The 17,240-nt window shown below is 34.7% G+C and overlaps 1 protein-coding gene across 2 annotated transcripts in view; it reads left to right on the top strand.

Moving 5' to 3' along the window:
• Positions 1–17,240, top strand: part of ZFP91 (ZFP91 zinc finger protein, atypical E3 ubiquitin ligase) — a 40,467-nt gene that overhangs the window by 13,010 nt on the left and 10,217 nt on the right. For both annotated transcript variants that reach the window (XM_012749920.3, XM_012749921.3), the window contains exons 3-5: positions 15,473–15,685; positions 15,934–15,970; positions 16,677–16,781. In XM_012749920.3, the coding sequence (XP_012605374.1) occupies positions 15,473–15,685; positions 15,934–15,970; positions 16,677–16,781 (355 nt within the window). The remainder of the gene's footprint in view (positions 1–15,472; positions 15,686–15,933; positions 15,971–16,676; positions 16,782–17,240) is intronic.

Raw genomic sequence — 17,240 nt, 5'->3', positions numbered from 1 at the left:
ATTTTATTCCTCTAAAACCACTCTCAGTGTCTTAAGAGTCTAAATGAGCCAGGTGTACTAGAGAAATAGAACCAATAGGATATATAGAGATAGATATGTTTTAAGGAATTGGCTCACACAGTTATGAGGGCTGTGAAGTTCAAAATCCATAGGGCACTTAGGTTGTTTCCATATTGTTGGGAATAATGCTGAAATGAAAATGGAAGTGCAGCTATCTCTGACAACACCGATTTAAATTCCTTTGGGTATATACCGAGAAGTGGAGTAGCTGAATCATAGGGTAATTCTGTTTTTAGTTTTTTGAGGAACCTCCATACTGTTTTACAAAATGGCTGTACTGATTTACTTTCCCACCAACAGTTTACAAGAGTTTCCTTTTCTCCATATCCTTGCCAACACTTACTATCATTCATCTTTTTGATAATAGCTGTTCTAACAGATATAAGGTGTTAGATCATTCTGATTTTAATTTTAATTTCCCTGATGATTAATGTCCATCAGGGGAATGGATTTAAAAAATGTGCTATATCTACACAATGGAATACTATATAGCTTTTAAAAAAGGAGGAAATTCTGTCATTTGCAACAACATGGATGGAACTGAAGGATATTATGCTAAGTAAAATAAGCCAAGCAGAGAAAGACATACTGTGTGATCTCACTTATATGTGGAATTTAAATAAGTCAGTCTCATAGAAACGGACTAGAAAGGTGGTTACCAGAGGCTTGGGTCAGATGAGGAATGAGGAAAGGTGAGATGTTGAAAGGGTACGAAGGTTCATTTAGACTAGAGGACTAAGTTGTAGTGATCTATTGCACTCCATGGTGACCACAGTTAATAATGTATTGTGCATTTCAAAATTGCTAAAAATATAGATTTTTAAAATTCTCACCATAAAAAATTAAGTTGGTAAGGTGATAGATTTGTTAATTAGCTTGATTGGCTGTTTCTACAGTGTATATACGTAGATCAAAACATCACGTTGTACCCTGTTGTTTTGAATGAAACTCTTTGAGTTTCTCCCTCAACTTAGCTGGTAGCTACTGTCCCCTATCAGCCACAAGAGGCTCAGACAAAAGAGCAGCAGCAGGACTACATTCTAAAATAACAGTAAAATGTAGAGTATAGTAAATACATAAACCAGTAATACAGAAGTTTATCAACTATTATGTACTGTATATTGATGTTTGTGCTATGCTTTTATATGAGTGGCAGCACAATACATGCGTTTACACCAGCATCACCACAAACAAATGTGTAATGCATTGCACTAGGATGGCGCTAGGCAATAGGAATGTTTCAGTTCTGTTATAATCTTCTGGGATGACCGTCATATATGTGGTCTATCCTAGACCAAAATGTTGTTGTGTAGCATACGACTATACATGAAGACATTGGGAACCGTAACAAGAGCTACTTTAATGGAATAATAGAGTCAGAAGCCATGCAATTTCTGAAAGCTCTTTCTTCCTTCTTTTTATATTTTGGCATGGTCAAGGTCTGTTCATATTGTCCTCATGTCTTTCTTCCTTATTTCTATATTTTGGCATGGTCATGGTCTGTTCATATTGTCCTCACCCCAGCTCAATGTATCAACTGTATTTGCATTACAATTTTTAAGTAAATCCCTTATTATCATTAGATCTGTACTAGTACAATCGCATTCCAGCTGATCTCTTTCATTTGCATCTCTCAAACCATCTCCCCTTTCTTACCAGTCATCCGTGCAGTCTGAAGATCTGTCTCTAAGCAGGTCAGGTAACTCTTACTGTGTAACTTTCAGAGAATCTCTAATATCTAACTTCAGATTTCTTAGACTTGGATCCAAGGCCTCTACAGTGTAGATGATACTTGTCCAGCTTATTGCTAATAATTCTCCTTAGGTAGACTCCCACATTTCTTCCTGTAATATTTATTATCTACCAAATCTCTGAACTTTTCTGATTTTGTGGCACTGTCCTGTTTTGTCCTTTTCCTAAACATCTCTTCAATATAAGTGTTATATTCACACTTGAATATATTTTTCATGCCCCAGATGGAGTGACCTGAACACAGCCAGATTGTACTATGGTTGTTTTTAATATATTTTGCAATTCAAAACTGCTGCTGGAAGAGAGAAATCAATGAGTAAGCCGATGTTGGGGATAGCTAAAAACAAACACATCTTATGTATATTGAAAATTATTCATTTTATGTGGACCAAGCCAAATCTAGGCCATAACAACAGTTTCTTTTTATTGCTGTCAATTCCTAATTTTATATATGTAGCGCAGACCCCCCCCCTCTGAACTTCAGGCCCATTCATAGTTTACACAGCAGACATCTCAACTTATCCAAAACAAAACACATATTGGATAAATGGGGCCCTCTCTGGGCACTTGTACCCAAGGCTAAGTAAAAGTGAGCCAAATCTGAATTGAGCCCTCACACTGGTGTTCTCCCACCCCTTTTGTGTGGTTAGGTGTGACTTAGTAAAAAGAATATAGGTTTTGGACTTAGGTATACTTTATTTCCCAGCTCCCCAACTTAGTATATGAGCTTGGGAAAGTCAGTTACTTGCTTTCATCATCTGTAAAGATGAGAAGGAAAAGAATTATTTGACAGGGATATAAGAACGAAATTTAGAGAAGTGGAAAAAATATTATGTTGTCTGGCATTTAATAAATATGTAAAGTTTGTTAGTTTCCCAGGAGAGACTTAAATATTTAAATAAATATCAAGGAGAGAGGATCTTTAGTTTCTTCATAGGCTATCAACCAGCCACACCCATGTTTTGCTCAACAATCAAATATTAGTTTTGATTATATTAGAATAGCCCTTCTAACTTGAAGTATTTTATCATGATCAAGTGGCTCTCATCTTTTGGGTTTTGATGAGTTAGCTTGTTTGGAAAATGTTACCTTTGGCTGTAGGATTGAGATGAATCACTCTTAACACTTTAGAAGAAAACATTCCTGCCAGTAGTGCCTGTCCCTTATTGTCTTAATTCAGAGTCACTACTCTTACTTTATCCCTTCTTTCAGGAATGTACATTTAATTCTTGAACAACCCGGGCATTGGGGGCACCAACCTCCTTCAAAAACCTCCATGTAACTTTTGACGCCCCCAAAACCTAACAACTAACAACCTACTGTTGACCAGAAGCCTTACCAGTAACAGTCAATTAACTTATATTTTGTATGTTATATATATTATATACTGTATTCTTAAAATAAAGCAAGCTAGAGAAAAGAAAATGTAATTAAGAAAACCATAAGGAAGAAAAAATGTATTTACTGTTCATTAAGTGGAAGTGAATCTTTATAAAGGTCTTCATACTTGTTGTCTTCATTTTGACTGGGTTGAAGAGGACCAGGAAGAGAAGGGATTGATCTTGAAGTCTTAGGGGTGACAGAGGCAGAAGAGGTGGAGGAAGTGGAAGGGGGGAGGCAAGAGAGGGAGGCATACTAGGTGTAACCATGGGAATACATTGTATTTTCTGTATGATTCTTTTGTTTTTCCATTTCTCTAAAAATATTTTTATATAGTACCAGTCCTTCTTCCACTGTTTGCGTGCGTTAGTTCCAGTGCCCGTATCATAGAAGGATCCATGTCCTAAAAGAAGTCAAAAGCAGCCTTGAATAATTGGGACCCTTATGCTTAATTGCGTAATCTCTGTTTGGTTTTTGGCACTGCTTCTACGTCGTTTTCCTCATTTTCTGTCACTGGTTTGGGAGTACTCACCTTCATCAAGTCATATTCTGTTAATCCCTCTAGTGTGGTGTCTATTAGCTCTTGAATTTCTCTGAAACTCATATCTTGATGCTCCACCTTTTTTGCCATATCCACAGTCTTTCTTGATTTCCTTGATTGACTCTGTCATAAATCTTATGAAGTCATACACAACATCTGGACACAGTTCTCTCAAGCAGGAATTTATTATTTCAGACTTGATGGCTTCCATGGCTTTTTCTGTAACAACAATGGCATCTTCAGTGGTGTAATCCTTCCAGACTTTCATGATGTTCTCTCTATTGGGGTTTTCTTCCATAGCACTGACAGTCCTTTTCGTAGAGTACTGTGTGTAATGTAGCTTAAAGATCATTATAACTTTAATCTAGAGGGTGAATTAGAAATGTTGTGTTTGGGTAATAAGTAGATCAGTTTCACACTCCATTGTTAAACTAATGGGTTTCTAGGTAGCCAGGGGCATTGTCCAATGTCAGAAGAAGTTTACTTTAAAAGACAATCCCTTACTGGCAAAGGTGCTTCCTGACTTCAGGGACCAAGCATCAATGGAACCAATCTAGAAGATGGGTTGTCATTGTCCATGCCTTCTTATTGTACAACCCCAAATTGGCAGCTGGTTTTTTTTTTTTGTTTTTTTTTTTTTTTTTTTCAGGGCTTAAGAGTTAGCATCTTTATAGCTAAGAGCAGCCCTGATCATAAACCCAACTGTATTTGCTCGAAACAGTAGAGTTTTTTGCCTTAGATCCTGGTACTCACTTCTCCCTACTAATAAATGTCTTTATTGGGATTTTTTTTCCCCAGAATAGAACACTTCTATCTGCATTAAAAACCTGTTCAAGCAGAAAGTTTTTCTTGTCAATGATTTTCTTAATGGCATTTGGGGATTGGTCTGTTGCCTCTTGGTCACAGAAACTACTTCTCCTGCTATCTTGGCATCTTTTAAGCCAAACCTCTTTCTAATTATCAAAGCATTCTTTGCTGGAATAAAGTTCCCCAGCTCTAGATTCTTCATCTTTCTTTGGCTTTAAGTTGTTGTAAAACTTTGGTTTTTTCCAATCATATTAGAGTCTATAAGTTTGCCTTTCTTACCTTATGCATTTTCCAATATGAGATAAGGTATTTCACAGAAAGTGCAAGGTTTTGACACCTGCAGGCATAGCTGCAGTGACGGCTTCACGAATTTCTTTATCATTTTTTACAGTGGTTCTTATGTTGGATTCATTTATTTTGAAATGGCAGGCAACTGCAGCTGCAGACCTCAACCTACAGTACATATCAAGCAATTTAACTTTTTCTTGTAATTTTGGGACTTTTCTCTGCTTCTTAGGAGCACTTCCAGCATTACTAGTAGCACTTCATATGGGCCCCATGGTGTTATTTAAGGTTTACAGTATTACACTAAACCCCATGGAAAATATGAGAGAACTGTGAGAGATCACCTTTTACTATATACTCAATTTACTGGAGAGACAGCTGCTCACATGGAGGTGATTATCCTCAGCATTTTAAGTGAATATCATTGTGCTCATTGCAGTAGCAACCAGAGGTAGCTACAAAATTATTATAGTAGTACAGTATGTACTATAGTTAATTTTATGCAGTTAGGATTTAATACTACATCTTTACTTTTTTTACATTTCTCTAAACTACAAATGGTGCCATGTACAGTCTGTAAGAGTTTGTGTCAGTTTTGATGAATTTTAACTTTTTATAATAGAGTTGTATGTATTTTATGTTAGTAAATGATAAAATATACTAGTATCTACATATAGTTTATGCATTCATGACATTTTCTTAACTTTTCAATGTTTCTAGGCTATATGGTTCATCTGTGTTTTTTTAATTTATCACAAATCTCCAAAAAATTTTCTAACATATTTATTGAAAAACATCCACAGATGAGTGGTCCTGCACAGTTGAAAACCTGTATTGTTCGAGGGTCAACTGTAGTTGAATTCACTGTGCCTGCATGTAGCTCTGGCAGTGACTTGTCTGGTATGTTCCTTTACTGAAGCTACTGTGGCTTTTTTCTCTTCTTTCTTATTTATATATCAAGGAACCTCCTCAAAGTTAACTGCTATTATGAGAAACAACTAGAAATTTTCTTTGAAGTACTGCACAGAAGAAACTTGGTTGTTTTCTTATCTGGTTATGATTGTCACCTTAATATATGGGTTATCCTTCTATTGTCAATTTCTGCTCCAGAAACCTGACGATGCGAGTGAATGCGTGCATGTGTTCGTGTGTGTGTGTGTGTGTGTGTGTGTTTGAAGTGAAACTTGTGTAACAAAATACTGTAAAAAATAAATCATTTTAAAGCACACAATTCAGTGACATTTAGTACATTTACACTGTTGTACAACCAACACTTCTGTGTAGTTCCAAGCATTTTCGTCACCACCAGGGAAAATCCCTGTACCATTGAAAGCAGTCATTCTTATTCCCTCAATCCCAACAAACATTCATCTACTTTCTGTCTCTATGAATTTACCTATTCTGGATATTTTGTGTGACTAGAATGATACAGTAAATGACTTTTGTGTCTGGTGTCTGTCATATAACTACAATGTTTTTAAGGTTCATTCTTACTGTAGCATGTATTAATATTTCGTTCCTCTTTATGGCTGAGAAAAAAATTCTGTTGTGTGGATATATGACATTTTGATTGTCCATTCTCTGGTTAACAGATGTGTGAGTTGTTTCCATACTTTTGGCTATCGTGAATTGTACTGCTGGCGAATATTTCATGTACAAGTTTTTGTTTAGATACCTGTTTTGAACTTTTGGTCTGTTTACCTAGGAGTAGAATTGCTGGATCATATGGTAATTCCATGCTTAAGTTTCTGAGGACCTTCCAACTGTTTTGCTCAGTTGGCTGCCTTGTTTTACATGTCCACCAGCAATGTACAATGGTTCCAATTTCTCCATATCCTTGCCAACATTTTTTACTGACTTTTTTTTTCATACCTCCTCTAATGGGTGTGAAGTGGTAAATTACATGGTTTTTATTTGTATTTCACTAATGACTGTTGAGCATCTTTTTATGTACATTTTTGCCATTTATATGTCTTTAGAGAAATGTCTGTTCAAGTTCTTTCCCTGTGTTTTAATTGGGTTGTTTCTATTTTTGTTGTTACATTGAAAAAACTATATGTTCTGGATATTAGACTATCAGATACATAACTTGCAAATATTTTCTCCCATTCTGAGGGTGTCGTCACTTGTGAGCATTTTTTAGTATTAGTTCATATATTTAGGTCTTTGATCCATTTTCATTTAATTTTTGTATATGGTGTAAAGTAAGAGTCCTATTTCATTCTTTGCATATGGATATCTAGTTGTCCCAGCACCATTTGTTGATGAGGCTGTGCTTTCCCCTATTGAATAGTCTTGGCAATCTTATTGAAAATTATTTGATGGTTAATTAAGTTCATTTGTCTAAGTATGCTTAGCTTTATGCCAGTACCACACTCTAATGATTACTGTAGCTTTGCAGTAAGTTTTGAGATTGGGAAGAACAAAGTGAGTCCTCCAACATTGTTCTTTTTCTAGATGGTTTTGGCTAGGCTAGTGCCCTTACATTTTCATATGAATTTTAGGATCAGGCTGTTAAATTTCTGCAGAAAAGGAAGCTGGGATTTTGATGGGATTACATTCAGTCTATTGATCTATTTTGGGAGTATTGTCATCTTAATTTTCTTTTTATTCATTGCTAATATATTTAAAATAATTGAATTTTATGTGATGATCTTATATTCTGCCACTTTGCTAAATTTGTGTATTGCCTTTAATAGTTTTTTTTTTCATGAATTCTTAGAATTTTCTATATGTAAAGCCATTTGATCTGCAACTAGAAATACAGTTTTACTTCTTCCTAATTTGGGTGCCTTTTAAAATTTTTTTCTTGCCTAGTTGCTCTGGCTAGAAGTTTTTCAGTTGAATAGAAATGAAGAGAGATTATGTCCTTGTCTTGTTTCTGATCTTGGGGGGAGACTTTTGACTCTTTGCCACTGAGTATGATGTGACCTCTGGGATTTTCATAAATGCCTTTTATCAAGTTGAGGAAGTTCTATTCCATTATTTGTTTTGTGTTCTTATCATGAAAGTTTAATTTTGTCAAATGCTTTTTCTACATTGAGATCATTGTGTGTTTTTTTCCTTTTTCTAGTAATGAGGTGTATTACATTTATTTTTGTATGTTGAACCACCTTCATAATCCTGGGATATGTCCCAGTTGATAATTGAGTTTAATTCTCTTACTATTCTGCTGCATTTGATTTGTAAGGGATATTGGCTTATAGTTTTCTTGTGTGTTTTTCTGACTTTGGTGTCAGAGTAATGCTGTCCCCATAAGAAAGAGTTGGGAAGTGTTTCATCTTCTATTTTTGAAAAAGTTTGAGAAAGACTGGAGTTAATTCTTTAAATGTCTGATAGAATTCACCAGTGAAACCATCTGCTCCTGGCTTTATTTGTTGGGAGGTTTTTGTTTACTGACTGGAGTTAATTCTTTAAATGTCTGATAGAATTCACCAGTGAAGCCATCTGCTCCTGGCTTTTTTTGTTGGGAGGTTTTTGTTTACTGATTCATTTGTCTGCTCATTTTCTATTTCTTAAATTTTTTTTTTTGTAATTTGTATATCTAAGAAGTTGTCTATTTTATCTAGGCTATCTAATTTGTTGGCATAAAATTGTCCATTGTGTCTTATGATCTTTATTTCAGTGGTCGTGTCCCTACTTTAATTTTTGATTTTAGTAATTTGGATCTCTCTTTTTTTCTTAGTTTCACCAGAAATTTGTTGATTTTTGTTGATCTATTTAAAGAAGCAACTTTGGTTTCATTGATTTTTCTCTATTGGTGTTCCAGTCTCATATTTGATTTATCTCTCTTCTAATCTTTATTTCCTTTCTTCCACTAGCTTTGGGTTTACTTTGGTTTTTTGTATTTTTTTTTCTGGTTCCTTAGGGGATGATGTTAGGTTATTGATTAGGCATATGATTTGTTTTTTCTATTTTAATGTAGGCATTTATAATATAATAAATTTATAATTTATTATAAATTCCCCTCTGAGTACTTCTTGCATTGTAGCTCCTAAGTGTTGATATGTTTTGTTTTTTCATTCCTCTTTTAAGTATTTTGTAATTTACCTTGTGAATCCTTCTTTGATTCATTGCTTGTTTAACAGCATGCTATTTAATATCCACATGTTTGTGAATTTTCTAGTTTTCATTTTGATGATGGTTTCTAGTTTCAGTCCTTGTGGCCAGAGAACATACACATGCTTTATATATATGATCACAATCTTTTAAAATTTATTGAGACTTGTTTTGTGAGCCAACATTACCCTAGAGAATGTACTGTGTAGGCTTGAGAAGATTATGTCTTCTGGTATGTGGAGCATTCTGTAGCTGTCTGGTGGGTCTAATTTTTTTGTAGTATTGCTTGAGTCCCATAATTTGTTATTGAACTTCTGATTTTTTTTTTCTTCTTTACTTGCCACTATACAAATGTGGAAGGTTGTTCTATCTGTCATTGAAAATGGGGTATTGAAGTCTCCAACTATTATTTTGTTATTACCTATTTCTGTTCAATTCTGTCAATCTTTGCATCATATATCTTGGAGCTCTGTTAGCTTTATATAGGTCTATACCTTCTAAATTGATTGATCCTCATATCAATATGTTGTGTGTCTTATGACAATTTTTGAATTGAAGCTTATTTTGTCTGATATTAGTAGTACCACATTTATGGGTTAAATTGCTTCCCCCCCGAAAGATGTTGAAATCCTGAGGTACCTGTGTATGTCACATTTAGAAATAGATGCAGATTAATAAGCCTTTATGGTAATTTATTATGGCAACCCTAGAAAACTAGCAGGTTTTGGTACTGGAAGTGTGGAGTATAACAAAATGCCTTAAAATATGGACATAGTTTTGGAATTGATAGTGGATATTGGCTGAGTATATTCTGAGGTACTTGATTGAAAAATCAGCCTAGGTTGCCTTGAAGAGATGATTGACAGAAATATGGATATTAAAGGCAATCTGGGAAGGGTTCAGAAGGAAATGATGGACAGTGGGAAAAAAAGGTGATCGTTGTTACAAGTTACAGAGAATTTGACTGAATTGTGTTTTGTCATTGAGTAGAAAGTATTTAATAGAAATTGTGAGCAATGAACTTGGATGTTTAGCTGAGAACATTTCTAAGCAAAGTGTAGAAGATGTAGCCTCATTTCTCTTTCCTGCACCTTGCTTTCCTTGCTATACTAAAATGGGAGAGGAAAGAGATAAATTGAGGACTGAATTGTTTAGCAAAGAGTAATCAGCAATTGATAATTTGGAAACTTTTCAGCCTATTCAGATAGTGTATTTGGTAATAGAACCAAGGCTGTGACTGGACAGCTGTTTTCTAAAGAGAATAAGGTATGGATCCAGTCAACTTTTGGATCCAATCAGCCATCTCAGCAGTTTCCAGGAAAGATCTATGGAGGGCCCTTTGTTTAGTGGCTTGGACCCTATGAATTGCATGAGAGACTGACAAGGTGTTTAAGAATTTTATAACAGCAGAAACACTGGCAGACTTGATTGAAAAGGACAGAGACAGGATTAAATGAAAGAAGAATGATTCTGAGGATAGACCCACAAATGCAGAGGCCTGGGCATACTAACCCACCTAAGGCTAGAGAGCAGGGCTATTCCCCCAGTGGGCCCAGAGTACAAAGCATTAATCCACAGAGGATTATTCTTAGGCCTTAAATTTTAATGGAATTTGCTTTGCTAGGATTTGGACTTGCCAGGGACCCATGACATTTTCTCTTCCAGTTTCTCCCTTTTGATATGGAAATGTTCATTCTATGTCTATTGGACTATTGTATTTTGGAAGTAGATAACTTGTTTTCTGGGTTCACAGCTCCACAATTGAAGAGGAATTTTGTTCCAGAATGGGCCATACCCCAAGTCTCATTTTCAGATAACTGATATAAATGATTTAGATGATGAGATTTGAGAATTTTGAGTTGATGATATTTAGATTTGATTTTGGACTTAAAGTTGATGCTGGAACCTGTTAAGACTCTGGGGATGTTGGGATTAGGTGAATGTACTTTGCATATTGGAAGGACTTGAATTTTACAGGGGCTAGAAGACATGGACTATTCTGGGTTGAATTTTGTTCCCCCCAAAATGTGTTGTGGTCCTATCAACGTGAACTTAAATGGAAATAGTCTTTGCAAATGTAATCAAGTTAAGATGGGTTATACTGAATTAGGTTGGGCCCTAATCCACTATGACTGATCTCCTTATAAGAAGAAAAAAGCCACAAGACATATGAAGGGGAAACACCATGTGATGATGGAAATAGAATTGAAATTAGAAGCTGCAATCCAAGGAATGCCAAGGATTGCTGGCCACCACCAAAAGATAGAGCAGGGAGTGATTCTACCCAGAATCTCAGAGGGAATGTGGCTCTTTTACGGTGTTCATCTTAGACTTATAGCCTCCAGAACTATGGGACAATAGATTTCTGTTGTTTTAAGCTATCCTAATTTGTTGTGATTTGATACAGCAGCCCTAGGAAATAATGGATCACCTCTGCTCTCTCTTGCTTACTATTTGCATGAAATATTTATTTTCCATCCTTTTACTTTGAACCTATTTGTGTCTTTGGATCTAAGGTGAGTCTCTTATATAAGACAGTATAGATGGGTCATTTTTTAAAAGTCCATTATGCTTAATTCTGCCTTTTGAGAGTTTAGTCCATTTACATTTAAAGTAATTATGCCTTATACCTTTTTCCTATATGTTTTCTACATGTCTTAATATCTTATTTTGATCTTCTTTTATATTTCCTTTAGTGTTTGACATTTTTGTTGTAGTGTGTCCCATTTTGATTCCCTCCTTATTTTTTTTTTCTGCATGTTTTTCAGTTATTAGCGGTTACCTGGGGGTTATATTTGATATCTTAAACTTTTAATTGTTTAGTTTAAATTAATGCCAATTTAGCTTTCGTAGTAACCAAATCTCTGCTCTGTAGCATTCTGTTCCTCATTCTTTATGTTATTGTCACAAATTGTATCTTGATGTGTGCCCATTAACATAAATTTTTATTTTATACATCTATCTTTTAAATCATATAGGGAAATAAAGAGGAGTTCTAAACCAAAAATACAATAATAAAATTGTATATTTGCCTATGTAACTACCGTTAGGAGTCTTTTTACTTATGGGTTTGCATTGCCATCTGGTGTCCTTTCATTTCAGCTTGGAGGACTTCTTAAAGCATTTTTTATAGGGCAGGTCTGTTAGTGACAAACTCTGTTTTTATTTTTCTGGTAATGTCTTAATTTCTCTTTTATTTTTAAAGGATTGGTTTGCCAACTATAGAATTCTTGCTTGATAGTTTCTACTTTTCATCACTTTAAATATGTCATCTGCTGTCTTCCATGGTTTCTGATGAGAAGTAGGCTGTTGATCTGATTGAATATCCTTGTTCCCAATGAGTCACTTTTTTCTATTTTCATGATTCTTTGGCTTTTGACCATTTGATAATACTGTGTCTGTCAGGGTGTGGATCTCTGTCATATATCCTACTTGGAGTTCATTAAACTTCTTGTTTGTATGGATTCATGGCTCTTAGTAAAGTTGAGAAATTTTCCTCCAGTATTTCTTCAAATACTCTTTCTGCCCATTCTCTCCTCTCTGTCTGGGACTCTTATTGATATGCTTAGATGGTAGTCTGTGTTTGTTGAAACATTGTTTTTCTCATTTCTTTTAATTATTTGTCAGTGAATCTCCTTTAGCTCTTTGAGTATATTTTTTTAAAGACCATATTCTTTAGTCTGTGTGGTCTCTAAAGGCTCTGTTCCTTTAGCTTGTGTTCAACAAATGATTTGACAAATTTCCTTAAATGTCTGTTTAACTCACTTTTTTCATTTCATCTGTAAACCTTGTTTTTTGTAAACTTTTTATGTATTTTCCAGAGTTTCTACAAAGTTAATTCTGACAGTTTTTGTTCATTATGTGCATGTATTTCTTTGGAGAGACATTTTTGTTGTCACTTTCTGACAGTTTTTTTAATTTTTTTTTAAGATTAGAGTTTTGGTGGTTGAGTAAGATAGACCGGTATACTTTATTCATAAAGATAAGCTGTTTTTATCAATTGGCATCATTTATTGAATGGATAAGATTGACAGTATGGGAAGTTGTGGGTATACAGTTCCTTTTATTGTGGAGAAGAAAGAGCTTTATTAAAAAGCTTTATAACGAGATTATGGAGTGGGTTCAAAGTCTAACTTGGTGGAGTTGGGTTGAGGAAAGGAAATATTTTTTTCTATTAAATGTTGTAATACTTCATATAGGGTGTTGAATTGCTCTCTTTGAAGAAATTCTTTTAAAAGTCCTTGATCATTAATCTCAAAATCAAAGTTGTCAAAGTTAGATAAGCATACCTAAATCTAGATCTTGAACAAGTTGTCTCCTTTGACCATCCATTTACTTTATAAGTAAAACTTACTAGGTTGTACTTAGACTAGAAGGTCTTTAAGGTTTCACCTCTAACATTTTATGATTAAAATAGCTCAGATAGAAGAAGGGTGAGAAAGGCACTAATTTCATTCCATTGTGTTAACACATTCTGATAACACTTTAAAACACTACAGCTAAAGCTAAAGTAGTAGCACTCTGTCACTACTTTGTTGCATAGTGGAGGAAACTATGTTTTTAGACTTAAATTTTAAGGAAAAAATGTAACCATACTGTTCATAGTGTTTTGTGTCTGTTTTTACACTTAACAATTTTTGACCAACAATTCTACATCTCTATAGATACCTCTACATAGTATTTCTTCATGGTAATATATTATGGTTTGTTAAAATACTTTCTTATTGACAGAAGGTTAGTTGTTTCTGTTCTTTGCTGTTACAAACATGCTACAGTCAACCTCCATGTGCCAGTTTATTTTCCTGGGGTAGATCCTTAGAGGTAAAATTGCTGGACATATTTTTATACCTTCCCTGAAGGTAACCAGTATTTATCAATTTCTTCTATGCTCTTCCAGTAGTGTTATCATATATAAGACATAAATATCTTCTATATGCACACATATATACTATAATTCATAATATCAGTCCTTTTCGAATATTTTGTTTCGAACTCTTTTGCTACTTAAAACTATACATAAGTCACTTTATAAGTGTGATTATAATTTTGTAGGATAAATTTCTGGTAGTTAAATGTCATGTGAAAAGATATATACATTTATAATTTTGATATATATTGCCAAATTGTCCTCCATAGAGATTTTATTAATATCCATACTATCTGTGTATTAGAGTGCCTTTTTCCTACAGCCTTTCTAACACAGTGTGTTGGCAAACATTTGGAACATTGCTGGTATGATAGGTGAAAAATGGTATCGCACTATTGTTTTCATTTGAGTCTCTCTTGTTATGAATGGATTGAGCTTTTTTTGTTTGTACGTTTGAAAGCCATGTTTTTACTGAGGTGCCTTTTTTTATTGAATTGTTAGACTTTGATTATAGTTGATTTTCCTATGTACAAAATTGTTTTTATGTAGTTGAAGGCCTTTCCCGTGCTGAAATTATTAAAAGAATATTCCATTGTCAAAATGAGCTCACTTCTAAGTAATAAGCTACTTGAAGTATGTGAGCCAGTATCTAATGTTAACTTTTTATTATTTATTGCTCAGAAGAAGATGACCTACCTTACATCATTCACCCTTAAAGTATTAGGAAATACAGGGTAACAATAACAGATTTTGTTTATGTGCTTGTGCACAGTGTATAATAGGATAACTGAAACAGAACAACAGTGGAACTGGACTTTGCCCTGCCATGGGATTGCTCTGTAGAGTAATTCAAATTCTTAGTAAAGTTGTAAGTAAAACTGTTGATTAGAGTCAAGGAAACATATTCCTGTTATGGAATTCTTTTTTTTTTTTTTTTTTGAGACAGAGTCTCGCTTTGTTGCCCAGGCTAGAGTGAGTGCCGTGGCGTCAGCCTGGCTCACAGCAACCTCAATCTCCGGGGCTCAGCGATCCTACTGCCTCAGCCTCCCGAGTAGCTGGGACTACAGGCATGCGCCACCATGCCTGGCTAATTTTTTGTATATATATTTTTAGTTGGTCAATTAATTTATTTCTATTTTTTGGTAGAGACGGGGTCTCGCTCAGGCTGGTTTCGAACTCCTGACCTTGAGCAATCCGCCCGCCTCAGCCTCCCAAAGTGCTAGGATTACAGGCGTGAGCCACCACGCCCGGCCTGTTATGGAATTCTTTAGCAATTTCTTACAGAATCATTTGATTGTTAAAACTAGATCTAAGTTCATTCATTCTTTTTGGTACTTCTTTAGTTCTAGTCATCTTTCTGGGACCACTTAATTTAGTTTTTTCAAACTTAGATCTAAAGCTTAGAATTCCATGAGCTGAATTACTTAGGTGTATTTTGCATATTTAGGCATTGCATTTTTTAGTAGGTAAGATGCAATATAAAATAAAATGTCTGCTTTGCAACATGAAGTTTAATTTCTTTAGGGTGATGACATAAAGAATAAGTTTTACCTAATTTTTCTCTCATCTTGTTTTTTTCTATTATTTCAGTATAAATCAGAGTTTTTTTGATTTTAAAAAACATTTATCCTCTTCTTTGACTATTTACAATTAGTGGGTATACAAGGATGGTTATTGGTTAACTATAAACTTTAAAAAGAATAATATATGTTTTTATCTAGATCCCAAGGAAGAGAAAGAAGAAGACGACAGTTCTGCCCTCCCTCAGGAAGTTTCCATTGCTGCAACTAGACCTAGCCGGGGCTGGCGCAGCAGTAGCAGGACATCTCTCACTCGCCATCGTGACACAGAGAACACCCGAAGCTCTCGGTCCAAGACTGGCTCATTGCAGCTCATCTGCAAGTCAGAACCAAATACAGATCAGCTTGACTATGGTACAGTGCAAGTAGAATATGGTTACTTATAGCCAGTTCCTTTTTTATTTTAAATATAATATTGAACATTTACCTAAATAGCTTAAATTTCAGGGATGGGTATGGCATAGGTAGGATTTCTTTTTGGTAATTTGCAGATATTCTTCCTTTGTATAATTACCTCATGTAGTAATTTGCTTAGAATCTCTTGGCTATGAGAGAAAATATATCTACATAAATAAAGTTTTGTCTTGGCTTTATTTTTCCAGATGTTGGAGAAGAACATCAGTCTCCAGCTGGCATTAGGTAAAAAAAAAAAAAAAAAAAAACAACTTTTCATATTTAATATTTAAACTTTTGGGGACATAGAGCATAATTGTATTAAATGATTAAGAAGTTTTCTACTTGAAAAGATTTTGAGCTGTAAGAGAAATTAACTTCAGTTTTAATATTAAATTTAGGAGACTTCACATTGATCTTAATTAGAGCTTTAAACATTTTTTTAGTTTTAGTAATTTTAGTTAGGTTGTAATTTAATAATTTTTAGTTAGGTAGTTCAGAAACCATGTCTTCAATACCTTCTATTTTGAGGCTTCTTCCATGCTAAGCATTAGTGTAAAATGTGGGTGTTTTTACCAGGGTTTTGAGACTTTGTCAGTATTGTGTATGGTAAATCATAATTTTTGTCTGTTGTTTAGGTCTTTTTTGATAGAGCAGATTGCTAGACATAGTATTACAAAGTCAATTGTTTTTTTAACTTTGAGTGCCATTGAGTAGTTACCACCCCACTTTTATTTAATGAAGTGATTGCATATCTAGGATTTCTGTATTTTTAGTTCTAATTATTATTCTTTAGCATAAACCATCTAGATTTCAGTCCAGCTAGATAAACGGGATGAAAATCCTAGATAACATAATGTGAATTTTTGGCAGCTTCTAAATTACATAATAAAATTCAGTCAGACATGATCCTTACAACCAGAATTTATCATTTCTTGTTGCTTGTTTGTAGTAGTGACGAGGAAGAGGAGGAAGAAGAAGAGATGTTAATTAGTGAAGAGGAAATACCATTCAAAGATGACCCAAGAGATGAGACCTACAAACCCCACTTAGAAAGGCATGTATCATATTTTACTGCAGACGTGAGTGAAAAATAAGTAGGAAAGTGCTATTGTATGCTTTTGTCTTGTTGCTAAACTAATGGGTATAGAATTCATATTAAATGAGTAATTGTTTTGTGAATCTGATATCACACCACAATTCTCTCATCCATTTTTTTTTTTTTTTTTTTTGAGACAGAGTCTCACTTTGTTGCCCAGGCTAGAGTGAGTGCCGTGGCGTTAGCCTAGCTCACAGCAACCTCAAACTCCTGGGCTCGAGTGATCCTTCTGCCTCAGCCTCCCGAGTAGCTGGGACTACAGGCATGCGCCACCATGCCCGGCTAATTTTTTTTTTTTATATATATATCAGTTAGCCAATTAATTTCTTTCTATTTATAGTAGAGACGGGGTCTCGCTCTTGCTCAGGCTGGTTTCGAACTCCTGACCTCGAGCAATCCGCCCGCCTCGGCCTCCCA

This window comes from Microcebus murinus, chromosome 4 (genome assembly GCF_040939455.1).
Source record: "Microcebus murinus isolate Inina chromosome 4, M.murinus_Inina_mat1.0, whole genome shotgun sequence".
Lineage (NCBI taxonomy): Eukaryota > Metazoa > Chordata > Mammalia > Primates > Cheirogaleidae > Microcebus > Microcebus murinus.
This window is presented reverse-complemented; position numbering and strand designations above follow the sequence as displayed.